Source organism: Osmia bicornis, chromosome 3 (genome assembly GCF_907164935.1).
Source record: "Osmia bicornis bicornis chromosome 3, iOsmBic2.1, whole genome shotgun sequence".
Classification (NCBI taxonomy): domain Eukaryota; kingdom Metazoa; phylum Arthropoda; class Insecta; order Hymenoptera; family Megachilidae; genus Osmia; species Osmia bicornis.
In genome coordinates, this window is record NC_060218.1 from 1,267,907 (window position 1) to 1,279,839 (window position 11,933).

The following is an 11,933-nucleotide window of genomic DNA, read 5'->3' on the forward strand; positions in this document are numbered from 1 at the left end:
TAGCATACACGTATTATTTAGGTGTATGCGAAAGGTGACGTAGTATAGCATGCCGTTAGTTGATAGGGTTGATAGCATGCGATAATTGAGGTGGCGCTTAAATCAGTTTCTGTTCGGCTTAATTTTCGATGAAACGTTGACTGTTTTACCGACGCGGAATTCGAGGTTCGGCTTCCATGCTAGCATTGCCTTAATAATGAGTAATCATATTCATTAGACTAACAAAATTGAACAAAAATTTATGAATATATACGTCACATTAAAATTGTTTTTCGTTAATAAAAATACTGTATAAAATTCTAGATTTTAGGATCACTCTTTTAGGATCTATCGTGATCTATCGCTGCAAGCGGAATCTTATGCAGAAATGACAATGGCCGACTGCGGCCAGTAAAAAGTTGTGGTTGTTCCGTTATCATACACTCCGAAACAAGCTTAAAAATTGCTTAAATATACAAAATTACTAAATAATTGAAGTTATAAGAAATAATGCGTCATATAAGTCTGAACTGAGTTTCTCGTTGGTGTACAATAACCAATGGCTAATAGGAATACAAAATGCCGCAATGACTATTTATGAAGTTTTGACACGTTTACAAACTTAAGAGTATTGAGTATTCAAACGTACTTCAAGAGTGGAAACTCATTGATATTACAGATTCAGAACGAGCTATCTGTTCTTAGATAACGTGAGATCATTGTTCAAGCAATATGACGAATTGCTGCATTTGGAATAACACGAAGAACTTTTTTTTCTATCGTTTATATGTTTTTAGTGCTGTATGAGCCTATTAAAATGTGTGTTCATGAATATCATTAAGTTAGCCAGTGACAAGTGATTATATGAGTAATTCGCTAAATAAAAATTTAATTTTATTTATATAATACAAATTAAATGCTTATCAATCATGAAGAAACAATTCTTTAGAGTCAAACAGCTCGCCGATCAAACCTTTTCGAGGTAACTATTTTGCATTTAAATTTGTGCAAATTTTAGTATTTAATAATAAAATTATAAGGACTAGTCATAATTTAAAAAATACGAATTTGAACATAGCACTATATAATAACAACAAACCAAAATATCTTGTAAAAACTCTATATTTTGTTAATTTTAATCTTAATTTATTAACAAGTGAAAATTTATTATACTAATGAACTTGTTTTTTATAGAGCTGGTAAAACAGAAGTCCTCACAGACGATTTACAAGCTGCAGACAAACATGTAGAACAAATTAGAATAGCCTTGATTGGATTGAACAAAAGATTTGGTAACATACCGAATCAAACAATAACTCAAGATTCTACAGTTAAAGAAAAGCGACTGGTAACATATCCACCTACAATATAATTTCTTTATCTCTTAATAATTACACATTTTCAATTTTCTAATGTATATCTTTCAGAAAAAATGTCCGGAATATATATTAGGACAAACAATGTTGGAAAGTGCTCCAGAAGATGGTCTCATGAGTTTCACACTTCAGGAGTGTGGCCGTGCTCAGACATGTTTAGCAAATGAAATAATCGAACATGAAGCAAAAGTTGAACAGTATGTTGCAATACCTCTGCAACATATCTTAGACACAGCTGTACCAAATATATTAAAACATAAGAAAAATTTAGCTCGATTAATCTTAGACATGGACAGTATGAGAACCAGATACCAACAGGCCAGCAAGCATAGTGCCAGTAATAAAATATTTTAATTCAATGTTTTCAAAGTTGAATTACATACAGGTTCCTTGAGCAGTATTTTCGTTTTAAAGGTACTGGCGCGACAAAAATAGATAGTCTAAGAGAAGAATTGGAGGGAGCTGAAGCTAAGGTTGAACAATGCAGGGATCATTTGGCTGCTGAAATGTTTAAGCTCATGTCGCGAGAAACTGAATTAGCAAATACTATCATTCAGTATGTGAAACTTCAAAGAGCTTATCATGAAAGTGCACTGCATTGTCTTGAGGAGCTTATTCCTGGGTTAGAAAGTTACATTAGTAAGTATTTGACTTACCAGAATCTTAGAAAAGGTCTTTTTCAAAAATTACAATAATTTATTGTAACGGAAATGTCTGTTGAATGTAGTCCCGCTTTATGATTACAGATGATAATGAAATGAAACCAGTTTATGGTTACCCACTTGAAGAACATCTCAGAGTAACTAATAGAAAAATAGCGCTACCTATTCAATTATGCGTGTCTGCATTATTACGATTAGGTATGGAGGAAGAGGGTCTTTTTAGAATAGCTGGTGCTTCATCAAAATCGCGACGTATTAAGTTAAGTCTGGATGCCTGTTGTCTTACGCTACCAACTGCATTGGAGTATAAGGATCCACATGTGATTGCTGGTGCACTAAAATCTTACCTACGAGAACTTCCTGAGCCCCTTTTAACTCACAAGTAAATACAAGAACAGTATTTTCTCATACTGTCTACTATTAATAATGATAACGTTTACTATTGATAATTTTTCAAAGGTTATATCCTGAATGGATGGCAGCTGCAAAAATAACAAATAATGAAGCGAGATTGAGAGCTCTCTGGGATGTATTGCATAAATTACCCCCAGCAAATTTAGAAAATTTAAGGTTCCTAATAAAATTTTTGGCTGTACTTACTAAAAACCAAGATATAAACAAAATGTCCCCACAAAATATTGCGATTGTTATTGCACCTAATTTAATTTGGAGCCCTCAAGAGGATGTGAATACAATGGTGTAAGAACCTATTCTTCTAAGCTAGATCTGCCTATTATTTATTATTTATGTAATATTTATTATTCCAGAATGAATATGAGTACAGCTAATAATTCTAGTCTTATAGTTGATCAATTGATTACATATGCGGATTGGTTTTTTCCTGGGGATGTTGATTTTGACCGAGACTTGGAACTTGGTATTATGAATGGTTCAGAAAACCAAACCACAAATATGCGTCGTTGCATTTCTAATAGTAGTCTTAGCGATCATGGCGAAAGCCCTCCTCAGGGTAGTCCCAAACCAGCAGTTCGTAGAAAAAATAAACCAGCTCCAACTCCACCGAATAACACCACACCAGATAAGCATGATAAAAAACCTGATGACAAACCACCACCCACACCTGATAAACCACCCAGACCTTTAACGTGTAAGGTCCAAAAACCAGAACCATTAATCATAGAAGATAATGCAGAGAAACAAGATGGAAATCCAGAAACAGAAACCAAACAGCAAAATACTGAAACGAATGCTATGGATTCTCCATTACTTACTTGCTCAGAACATATTAATGAAATACAAAATGAAATACGTTCTGTGGATACAGAAACAGAGAAAAATAATCAAGAAACCGAAAAGTTATGTACCGCAGACAGTGCACCAAGTAACAAATCATTTATGGAAGTTGAGAATTTAGAAACTTCTACACATGGAGTAAAAATACCACCAGAGAAACCTCATCCTTCTACTTTGGAAAGACGAAGGCCAGTGGCTGCGCCAAGGAGTATAAACAACATAGTACATAACACAGGTTAATATTTTTATTTATATTGATCAAAGTAGTACAAAATTCTTAATGTATTTAATTTATTAAAGAAATGATAGAATTGCGTAAAAAGCCAGAGAGTAATTCCATGTCTGGGAGCGCACCAGACAGAAGCGGTAAACCAGCAATTCCAGAACGACCCGTTGGATTAATCCGTCCATCGAGTCTAATCAAACCACCACGTCACAGTAACGAAAACTTAGACACTGAAACAGGGGTGAGTATTAAAAGATTCTAGGCACTATATTTATTTTCAGTATTATATGCAAGATAATTCTTTAAAATAAATGTAGTTACTGCCAATGGATTCAACAAATATCTCTGCCTGGATATTGCATTTTGAAATACAATAACGTAAGCTATAAATGAAGTGAAAGATAAATACGTTAACGAATTTCTCTTGTTTTTAAGATGTTAAAATTGTACAAGAAATTATTCAGAGAGATATTAATGTTTGTTTCCTTTCTTAATAATCTATAGCCTTTAACTTTGGAAAGAGCTCATGTGTATTCAGTGGACAAACAACAGGTCAGTATAATACAAGTGCGTGGAAATGGCAATGTGTTCTGCACAACGGGGAACAACAATGGCAACGCGGCTTCGAACTTACAGAGAAGCCCCAGTGTAGGTAGCCGACCTTCCTCAATGTCCTTGTACGGCGAACGACCAGAGAAGCCAGCGAAGTTGAACGCTCCGGAACAAACGAAAGCTCACGTGCGTACCAGATCGGAAGGGAATATTATTGATGTACCAACACAGACTGAGACGGTGGTAGTTCTTAAGTCACCGCAACAACCAGTTCCAGCTTCTCCGAGATTTCATCAAAGGCCTCCGCGGCCGCAACCGCCGCCGCCACCTCCACCCACCACGCGAGTTAAATCAGAACAAGAAAGTACTAATCTTTAGGACTGATCGTACGATAAGTAATTATGTTTATAAGAGATACCTTCAAAGATAATGAAAACTATATTTCTTACAAGACAATACGAAATTGAAAAATTATTGTATAAAATTTCTGATAGCGTAAGTGTTTTTATTTCAATGCTAAATGACTCGTTTAAAGGTTGCATCTTGAATTGATAAGGAAAATTTGAATTAAGTTTTCGAAAATTTTAAATTTTGTAAATTTTAGATTAAGAAACGAATTTACAATTTTCATTTTAAAAACTCTAACCCTTTCTAGTTATACATTTCAGAAGTTGTATCTAATTTTGATATTTAATTTTATAGTATAAACAGTTATTTTAATACAAGAACTAAAAGAGGTATATTTGCCTTTTTACATGAAGTTATTTGTTAATGTTTAAATTACAATTTAGTAAACTCACTTTATATTAAATTACTTAGAAACAATTATAAGTAACAAAGCTATATTTTATTTGGGTTAAATAATTGTCAGTATTCCAAAATTGCGTTTAGTATACTACTTACCATCTAAATAATATTATTCCTTTCTCTAAAAGCTTAACAATTTTTAAATATTGTATCAGATTTTTCAGTCTATATTTATTCAATTGTATCAAGTTTAGATGGTAAGTAATACGCTACAAATAAACTATTAAACACACTAAGACGTTTGTACAGAAGAGAATGTACAGATACATAATACTATACTATACTATACTATACATAACCGGGCAGTCTAAATAAATTATATTACTTAAGGGAAATGATGGAATCGTCCTACATAGATACTTGTAATTGATTGCTTGATGATCTAAATTTGATTGCCTATTTATTTAATGAATATAATTGCAAAGAAAAGACTTTTCATTGCTGCTTACACATGCAGCTATGTTGTAAGTATATTTTTATAAAAAATAGTTATTAAACTACATAATAGGATTTTTAATCACTGAGGAATTCGAGAAGCACAACTTTTTATGTTTTCCTCAGTTGATTTATTAGGTGTACAAATTAATTTGACGCTTTTAGCATCGCTCTTTCTTAATTACTATTTTAAATTTAAACATTTTCTCGCGCTTGTGCGGATTTGAAATGGCACGATTATTTCAATAATAATAAATTTGCAATTCTGCATTATATAATACTTATTATCATCAAGCATTTAAACTAATTAACTAAAAAAACAATTTTAAAAAATTTCTTATATAATAATTTCCTTTATTGTAGTATGGTTTACTTAAGTTATCTGTACATTTATACATTATTTCTTTAGTAATTTATGTGCAATTGATTATGACTACACATTAATTATAAGAAAATGAAAAATGTAAAAAATATTTATTCTTGCTAAAAAAAAGAATAATTGGAAATTGTAACAAGTACTTCTTGTTACTATTAAGAAAATGAAAAATTTTTTATGTTTTATATTTAAACATATTTTCTGGTTGTTAAAAAAGAAACGTATTATTTATGTTTTGCAATAAGTATCGTATTGTTATGTAAGATTAAAAAAAGTGACTTTTTTTGATAAATCGTGCATTTACCTAAGGAGTGCTTAGGCTGTGAATGTAATGAAAACTGTTAGAGGATTTACTTGTATATAAATAAACATTTGTAAAGTAAAGTTCTTGTATAAAGTATCATGATTTCCATTAGAAAATCATTGATTCAATTTATTAATAAATTTAACTAGTACAATAGAAATACAATATTGAATGATTACATGTACTAATATTTAAATATGTGTTTCAACTGTTCATCAGCAATGTCTTTGGGCGTCATACCACTATTATCTTTCATAGGTTGAGCACCAACCGAAAGTAAATATTTTACAACATCAATATGTCCACAGGATGCTGCATAATGCAGAGGCGATTGCCCATCTTCATCTTGACAATTTACATCTGCCCCTTTTTTAACTAATTGCTCTATAATCCTAACGTAACCCCGATCCGCAGCCCAATGTATCGGTAACAGACCTTCCGTGTCCATTGCATTTACAAGCCTTGGTTCCTTATCTAACAGTTCTTGTACTTTCTCTTCGTGTCCCTCTTTCACCCAATCCAAAAACGTTTTATCTATATCATTAATTTCTTCCTCTGTATTTATTAAACGACTAACAGCAACCCAACTATTTGACTCAGATTTTGTATCTTCTTCCCAATTAGGGTCTAACTTGCTTAATTCTTGTACATATTTATTCATAGCAACATCTTGACTCATGTCATTCAGATTCTTCCATGCTTCCCATTTTTGTCTAGCTTCTACCTGATACCAATTAGGTTTTGAGATATTACAAGGTCCGACTGTAGCTTGCTTATACAAAGCATAAAATTTCAAGAGTTCTGTGGGATTTAATTCTGATGCCAGTGATTGTAAATGTTGGGCTGCTTTATCAAACAACTTTTCGCGACTCATTTTCTATCACATAAAATGTACTTGATCGTTAAATATTTCTGAATAATAGTATAGTTTTAAAACTTTTCGTCTATAAAATTGCTTTCATCATTATTCATTTCTGTGGTATCACTTTCTACTGGACGTTGATCAGTTTTTTTAACAATCAATTCCTCATCTTCTAAAATGTGGGTCTTGTTAAGCGCGTGTTGCATCGCTACTTCAGTATCAAATTCTACGAATCCTTGGCCTGTACTGAGACCGAATTTGTTAAACAGTACTCTTGCATGTTTCACTTTACCGAATGTCGCAAAATGTTTTTCAAGGTCAAAGTGAGAAACAGTCCAAGGAATATTACGCACGTGAATGAAGTATCTAGCAAACATGACAAAAGTCTCTTAAGTTGCACGTTGTATACTTAATAAATGAATAGTGTGATCTTGCATTAAATCATGTATATTTATATCAGAATCTGTACCTAAACCAGTCAGTGATATATGAGTACATGTAAGATTCCATTTATTTAATAAATGTTCTATAGACCAATCTGCGCTTCTTTCCTGGTAGGTACAAAGAAATTTTGCATTTGGATTTTTTTCTAATAAAAATGCTACTGTAACAACTATGTCCTCGAACAATGTTGGTTCATAAAAACAATCAGATCCAAGAATTAAATCTAATGGCCCAATGGAAAATAAGCTAGATAAAAATAATCCCCACGTAATACCAATTATTTGAACCTGAGATAAAATACCATTCAATTCACAACTTCTTCTTATGTGTTGCAGACTTCTAGGAAAACTAGCAGAGTCGCTTAAAATAACATTGGCACCACATTTGCTGGCTAAAATTCCAGGGAGAGCTGTGCCTGATCCAAGCTCCAAAACTCTTTTTCCAATGAGCTCTTCTTTATGTTCCCAGAGAAACCAAGCTAACACTGGTGCAGAAGGCCATGTATAGAAACTATAATTAGCTTGAAGTAACTGTAACAAAATTAAGAGAAGCTATTTGCTCTATCTATCTGTACAATAAATGTAACTTCATTTATTTCAAAGAAAAATTTTTAACTTATATTTTTGGTAAAAAGTGTTTCTAAAAAAAAGTACATAACCAAAAATAAACAATATTATAATTTATTGATTCAAAGGTATATTATACTTTATTACCTCTGGAATGTAAATCTCCAAACTTTCGTTGCACTGTATGTTATCCTGATTTTTCCGAGAAGTAAATAGAAACTTTTTTACTTGTTCGGAAGCGATTCCATCGGACATTAGGCTGTGCATGCGTGAACTAGTATCGCGTGAAATACTTTCTTCTAAACCTGGCATGACTAATTATCCACACCGTTCGGGCTAATACCTTACCATTGATACCTGATTTATTTCAATCGTAATTAAGAAATTTGTAATAAAAAACATAAACATATATTTTCTGTATTAACAAATAAGATCTAAATTAAAAATATAATCACTATTTTGTCCAGAGTTGTCGATTTACACCGACAATAGAAAACGCAAATGTATAGATAACATTTGAATTTGGAAATAGCGGGAAAAAATTTGGAAGAATAATTGTCAAAAAAACAAATTATTAATGAATTGGAAATATATTTATTTAATATTATCACTATTAATATTATTATAAGTGTAATGTGTTTAAGGTAGAATGTTATTAACAAATCAAATCTTCTTGATTCTTATGTATGTACAGGAAATATAATATACAATTCATTTGATAATAATATAGAATGTTACAGTACAATTATATTGAAAATGTCTATTACAAACAACTATGATATTTTTATTTATAATATGGATGTATTTTAGGTGATACAGTACTGAGCTGGTCGTTAGATTAAACATGGAGGAAGCTGGTAGAGAGAAGTTTCTGTCAAGAAGACGTTCAGCTGCTCTGAAGGCTTTTAAAGTCAAAGACGAGCGAGTGGCAACTTTTAAAAAAGTACATCAACATATTTTTAATATACCCTCTTTAATTACATTAATTCAGTAGTAATTTTCTTCAAAAATTTATATATATATCTCCCGGCATTATTCTTAAGATGGATGTACTGTAAACAATTGCAAAGATATTATATTCTTGCACCTTTTAGGTAGCAGCAATTCTGCAAAAGTCTGAGACAGACAGAACTGCTGAAGAAACAGGAATACTAGTGTCCTGTAGTGACGTTGTGAAAGAGGTTAATTTAAGGTATAGCCATTTTGGAAATCATTGATTGTACACTTGTAATCATATCAAGTTATTACTGTATGAACTGTTGACATTGATCATTACAAGTTTCCAATGTAAGTTTTAATAATAAATTCTGTAGTGGATAATATTAAATTGTTTTTTTAGACAAGAGAAAAGACATAGAGTAAAAGCAAGATTGGAGGAAGTAGAAGATGCGCCAGAAATATTAGAAGAAAAGTGCATAAGATTAGCTGCAGCAATTAGCAGAGCAACGTCGCTTGCTGTTTATACTGGTGCTGGTATCAGTACAGCTGCTTCAATTCCAGATTACAGAGGAACCAATGGTGTGTGGACTCGGTTACAACAAGGAAAAGACATTGGGTAATTATCTCCTTCTGTACTATTAAAAAATACTTACATTAATTTGTCATTTGGTTACAGGAATCATGATCTTAGTCAAGCAGAACCCACAGTGACCCATATGGCGCTCTATGCTTTATACAAGTCAAGAGTTTTAAAACACGTAGTTTCTCAAAATTGTGATGGACTTCATTTACGAAGCGGGATACCCCGCACGCTTTTATCTGAAGTTCATGGCAATATGTATATAGAAGTTTGTAGAACGTGTAAACCTTATAGGGAGTATTGGAGATTATTTGATGTTACTGAGAAAACAGGTCGCTACTCCCATGGCACTGGAAGATCATGTCACAGATGTAATTCCGTTTTGCAAGATTCAATTGTTCATTTTGGTGAAAGAGGCAACCTTCCTTGGCCAATTAATTGGACCGGTGCGACAAGAGCAGCGAAGCAAGCGGACGTTATATTATGTTTAGGTTCTAGTTTAAAGGTGTTAAAGAAATATCCATGGTTGTGGCAAATGGATAGACCGGTTCACAAACGTCCATCACTGTATATCGTAAATCTGCAATGGACTCCGAAAGATGAAAATGCAGCTTTAAAAATAAACGGCAAATGTGACGAAGTCATGAAAAGAGTTATGGTTCATCTTGGATTAGAAATACCACCGTATGATCGGACCAAAGATCCAATTTTTTTTCATGCTGTACGACTCAGAAGCACCGAGCAACACACAAAAAGTCAGCCCTGTTTATCAGAACCATCAAATATTGTTCACGAGGAAATAGATCAAATCGATGCGAATTTTCATGAAGAAATTGTACCAGAAACCAAAGAGGAAGATTGTCCTTCACCTGAAAATGTAACTGAACCAATGCCTACGTATTCGGCACCATTTTTTGCTGCATTACCATTCTTGTCTATGGGTTTACCATTGCCGCCAATGTATATGTGTCCTCAGTTGACGCCACTATTTTATTATCCATTTGTACAAGTACCTAATGTGACCTCAGATATCTCAAAACCAAAACCAAAACCAACTTGCACCTTCTGTATGGAGAACGAAGGATCGCTTACTTGCCTTTATTATCAACGAGATACAGATAATTCTCGTTTAATACCACCTGAGATGAAGGATGGAAAGACGTTGGTGATTCATGCGGATACTCCGATAGCGCCTAAAAATCCTGGTTGGTTCGGTAAAGGATATCGCAAAGGCATGAAGAAAAAACGGTAGCATTTACTTTTCTCAACACGGTACATGACTTTGCTTTCTTCTGTTATTATATAAATGTATGACATATAGTATATCGTATACTATATTATAATAATAATTATTATAATAATAATAATAATATTGTACGTAATTATATAATGTACGTAAATGTTTGATGCTTCCATATCGTAATGGAATCTGTATACACAGTTTAATGTGTGTAGCAATCTAATTCCAGTATTCAGAATTTTAATAATTAAATGAAGATGATGAAAATGAAAAAAAATGCTTTTAAGTATGAATAATTCATTATTCCTGTTTAGTAGTTACAAAGCGAGGTGATTGATAAATATTTAAAATATTTATACAAGTCTAATTTGAAAATTGTTAATTTATAAGTTTTTTTTTTGTAAAATATATTTGATTTTAGGTTTTTTTACCATGTTGTGATTTCTAATTGTAAGATTTTTTATTTAAACAACATTTGATCAACTCAGAGCGACCAAAGTGATAATTTTTAATTATATCCTTTTTTTTACTATTTTGTACTTTGTATTTGTATAGTCCGCTGTATCGTACGTTTTTTAAAAAAGAATGTATGTATGAATATAACGTGTGAAAAACTTTTTGAATTGTTGATTCATCATTCCATTCTGTGAATATGGCAAAATTCATTTTATAGACATAGAAATTGTAATGAATTTAGAATTACAATTATTTTGTATTGATCGGCATACAGAATAAACAAAAGTAATCTGATATAAAACGTACAATATTAATCAATTTTCTTCTTTTTATTTCATTAAAACAAAGCAGTACAAAAACATATACATATACCATAGTTCACCAGAGTCCATAACTGTGATTCCCACTGCGCAGGTTGGAAGATGGTGGGGGAACGCAGCGAGCTCTCTGCTAATCGCTTTTTACTTCCTTTGGGAGTATCGCCAATCAGAGCGAAGATGCGTACTGGAGATGCGCGAAGAACGAAAACTGGTCTTTTCGCAGTATGGACTCTGGTGAACTGCGGCATATGTAATGTGTGAAGCAATGTTAATGACATTATGTTATAGTATTAAAGATACAGGAGGAAAAAAGGAAGAAGTGAACGAGAAAAGGAATGAAGAAGGAGGAAGATTGAAAAAGCCTATAGTCGGTTACCATGGTAACCCCGTACAGCGTCACCCTATTACCAACTTCAACAACGCTTATTCTAAAGCCTCCCGTAGTACTTTGCCAATACTACAAGTGTACGTCGACAGCTCATTGACTTCTTTACAACGGAATATCGTGAAGCACGTGGTGTTTCTTTCTATTTCTTTACTGTCAGAAAAATGACA

General features: G+C 32.6%; 4 protein-coding genes across 11 annotated transcripts; 2 read left to right on the forward strand and 2 right to left on the reverse strand.

Moving 5' to 3' along the window:
- The first annotated feature begins 5 nt into the window (after positions 1-5).
- On the forward strand, positions 6-6,051 carry LOC114872625 (rho GTPase-activating protein 44-like). 5 transcript variants are annotated; one of them, XM_029180009.2, is made up of 10 exons: positions 6-961; positions 1,174-1,327; positions 1,407-1,692; positions 1,770-1,994; positions 2,102-2,399; positions 2,477-2,716; positions 2,785-3,506; positions 3,572-3,738; positions 4,002-4,049; positions 4,134-6,051. In XM_029180009.2, exons 1-10 carry the CDS (start codon positions 909-911, stop codon positions 4,425-4,427), a joined length of 2,487 nt encoding a protein of 828 aa, XP_029035842.1. In that variant the 5' UTR covers positions 6-908; the 3' UTR covers positions 4,428-6,051. The 5 variants fall into 5 exon arrangements, with proteins under 5 accessions (XP_029035842.1, XP_029035841.1, XP_029035844.1 ...); XM_029180008.2 differs by lacking the exon at positions 4,002-4,049 and having other exon boundaries at positions 4,050-6,051; XM_029180011.2 differs by having other exon boundaries at positions 4,036-4,143.
- Position 6,052: 1 nt separating this feature from the next.
- Positions 6,053-6,942, reverse strand: LOC114872629 (acyl-CoA-binding domain-containing protein 6). Its single transcript, XM_029180016.1, has one exon. It carries the CDS (start codon positions 6,843-6,845, stop codon positions 6,156-6,158), a length of 690 nt encoding a protein of 229 aa, XP_029035849.1. The 5' UTR covers positions 6,846-6,942; the 3' UTR covers positions 6,053-6,155.
- An 80-nt stretch (positions 6,943-7,022) lies between these two features.
- Positions 7,023-8,300, reverse strand: LOC114872627 (probable methyltransferase-like protein 23). 3 transcript variants are annotated; one of them, XM_029180015.2, is made up of 4 exons: positions 7,991-8,300; positions 7,579-7,807; positions 7,303-7,500; positions 7,023-7,199 (listed from the first exon to the last, which is right to left on the reverse strand). In XM_029180015.2, the coding sequence occupies exons 1-4, from the start codon at positions 8,153-8,155 to the stop codon at positions 7,117-7,119; spliced, it is 675 nt and encodes a 224-aa protein (XP_029035848.1). In that variant the 5' UTR covers positions 8,156-8,300; the 3' UTR covers positions 7,023-7,116. The 3 variants fall into 3 exon arrangements, with proteins under 3 accessions (XP_029035848.1, XP_029035846.1, XP_029035847.1); XM_029180013.2 differs by having other exon boundaries at positions 7,303-7,807; positions 7,991-8,299; XM_029180014.2 differs by having other exon boundaries at positions 7,137-7,807; positions 7,991-8,298.
- A 359-nt stretch (positions 8,301-8,659) lies between these two features.
- On the forward strand, positions 8,660-11,493 carry LOC114872635 (NAD-dependent protein deacetylase sirtuin-7). 2 transcript variants are annotated; one of them, XM_029180032.2, is made up of 5 exons: positions 8,660-8,786; positions 8,938-9,035; positions 9,183-9,398; positions 9,459-10,634; positions 11,473-11,493. In XM_029180032.2, the coding sequence occupies exons 1-4, from the start codon at positions 8,688-8,690 to the stop codon at positions 10,612-10,614; spliced, it is 1,569 nt and encodes a 522-aa protein (XP_029035865.1). In that variant the 5' UTR covers positions 8,660-8,687; the 3' UTR covers positions 10,615-10,634; positions 11,473-11,493. The 2 variants fall into 2 exon arrangements, with proteins under 2 accessions (XP_029035865.1, XP_029035864.1); XM_029180031.2 differs by lacking the exon at positions 11,473-11,493 and having other exon boundaries at positions 9,459-10,958.
- Positions 11,494-11,933: the final 440 nt, after the last annotated feature.

Coding starts and splice junctions, on each gene's coding strand:
- LOC114872625 (XM_029180007.2), top strand. CDS start 909: ATGAAGAAACAATTCTTTAGAGTCAAACAGCTCGCCGATCAAACCTTT. Junction 1,693..1,769: donor GGCCAGCAAGCATAGTGCCA/GTAATAAAATAT, acceptor TTCGTTTTAAAG/GTACTGGCGCGACAAAAATA. Junction 2,400..2,476: donor GAGCCCCTTTTAACTCACAA/GTAAATACAAGA, acceptor AATTTTTCAAAG/GTTATATCCTGAATGGATGG.
- LOC114872627 (XM_029180013.2), bottom strand. CDS start 8,155: ATGCCAGGTTTAGAAGAAAGTATTTCACGCGATACTAGTTCACGCATG. Junction 7,808..7,990: donor TGGAGATTTACATTCCAGAG/GTAATAAAGTAT, acceptor ATTTTGTTACAG/TTACTTCAAGCTAATTATAG. Junction 7,200..7,302: donor TATATCACTGACTGGTTTAG/GTACAGATTCTG, acceptor CATGTTTGCTAG/ATACTTCATTCACGTGCGTA.
- LOC114872635 (XM_029180032.2), top strand. CDS start 8,688: ATGGAGGAAGCTGGTAGAGAGAAGTTTCTGTCAAGAAGACGTTCAGCT. Junction 8,787..8,937: donor GAGTGGCAACTTTTAAAAAA/GTACATCAACAT, acceptor TGCACCTTTTAG/GTAGCAGCAATTCTGCAAAA. Junction 9,036..9,182: donor GTGAAAGAGGTTAATTTAAG/GTATAGCCATTT, acceptor TTGTTTTTTTAG/ACAAGAGAAAAGACATAGAG.
- LOC114872629 (XM_029180016.1), bottom strand. CDS start 6,845: ATGAGTCGCGAAAAGTTGTTTGATAAAGCAGCCCAACATTTACAATCA.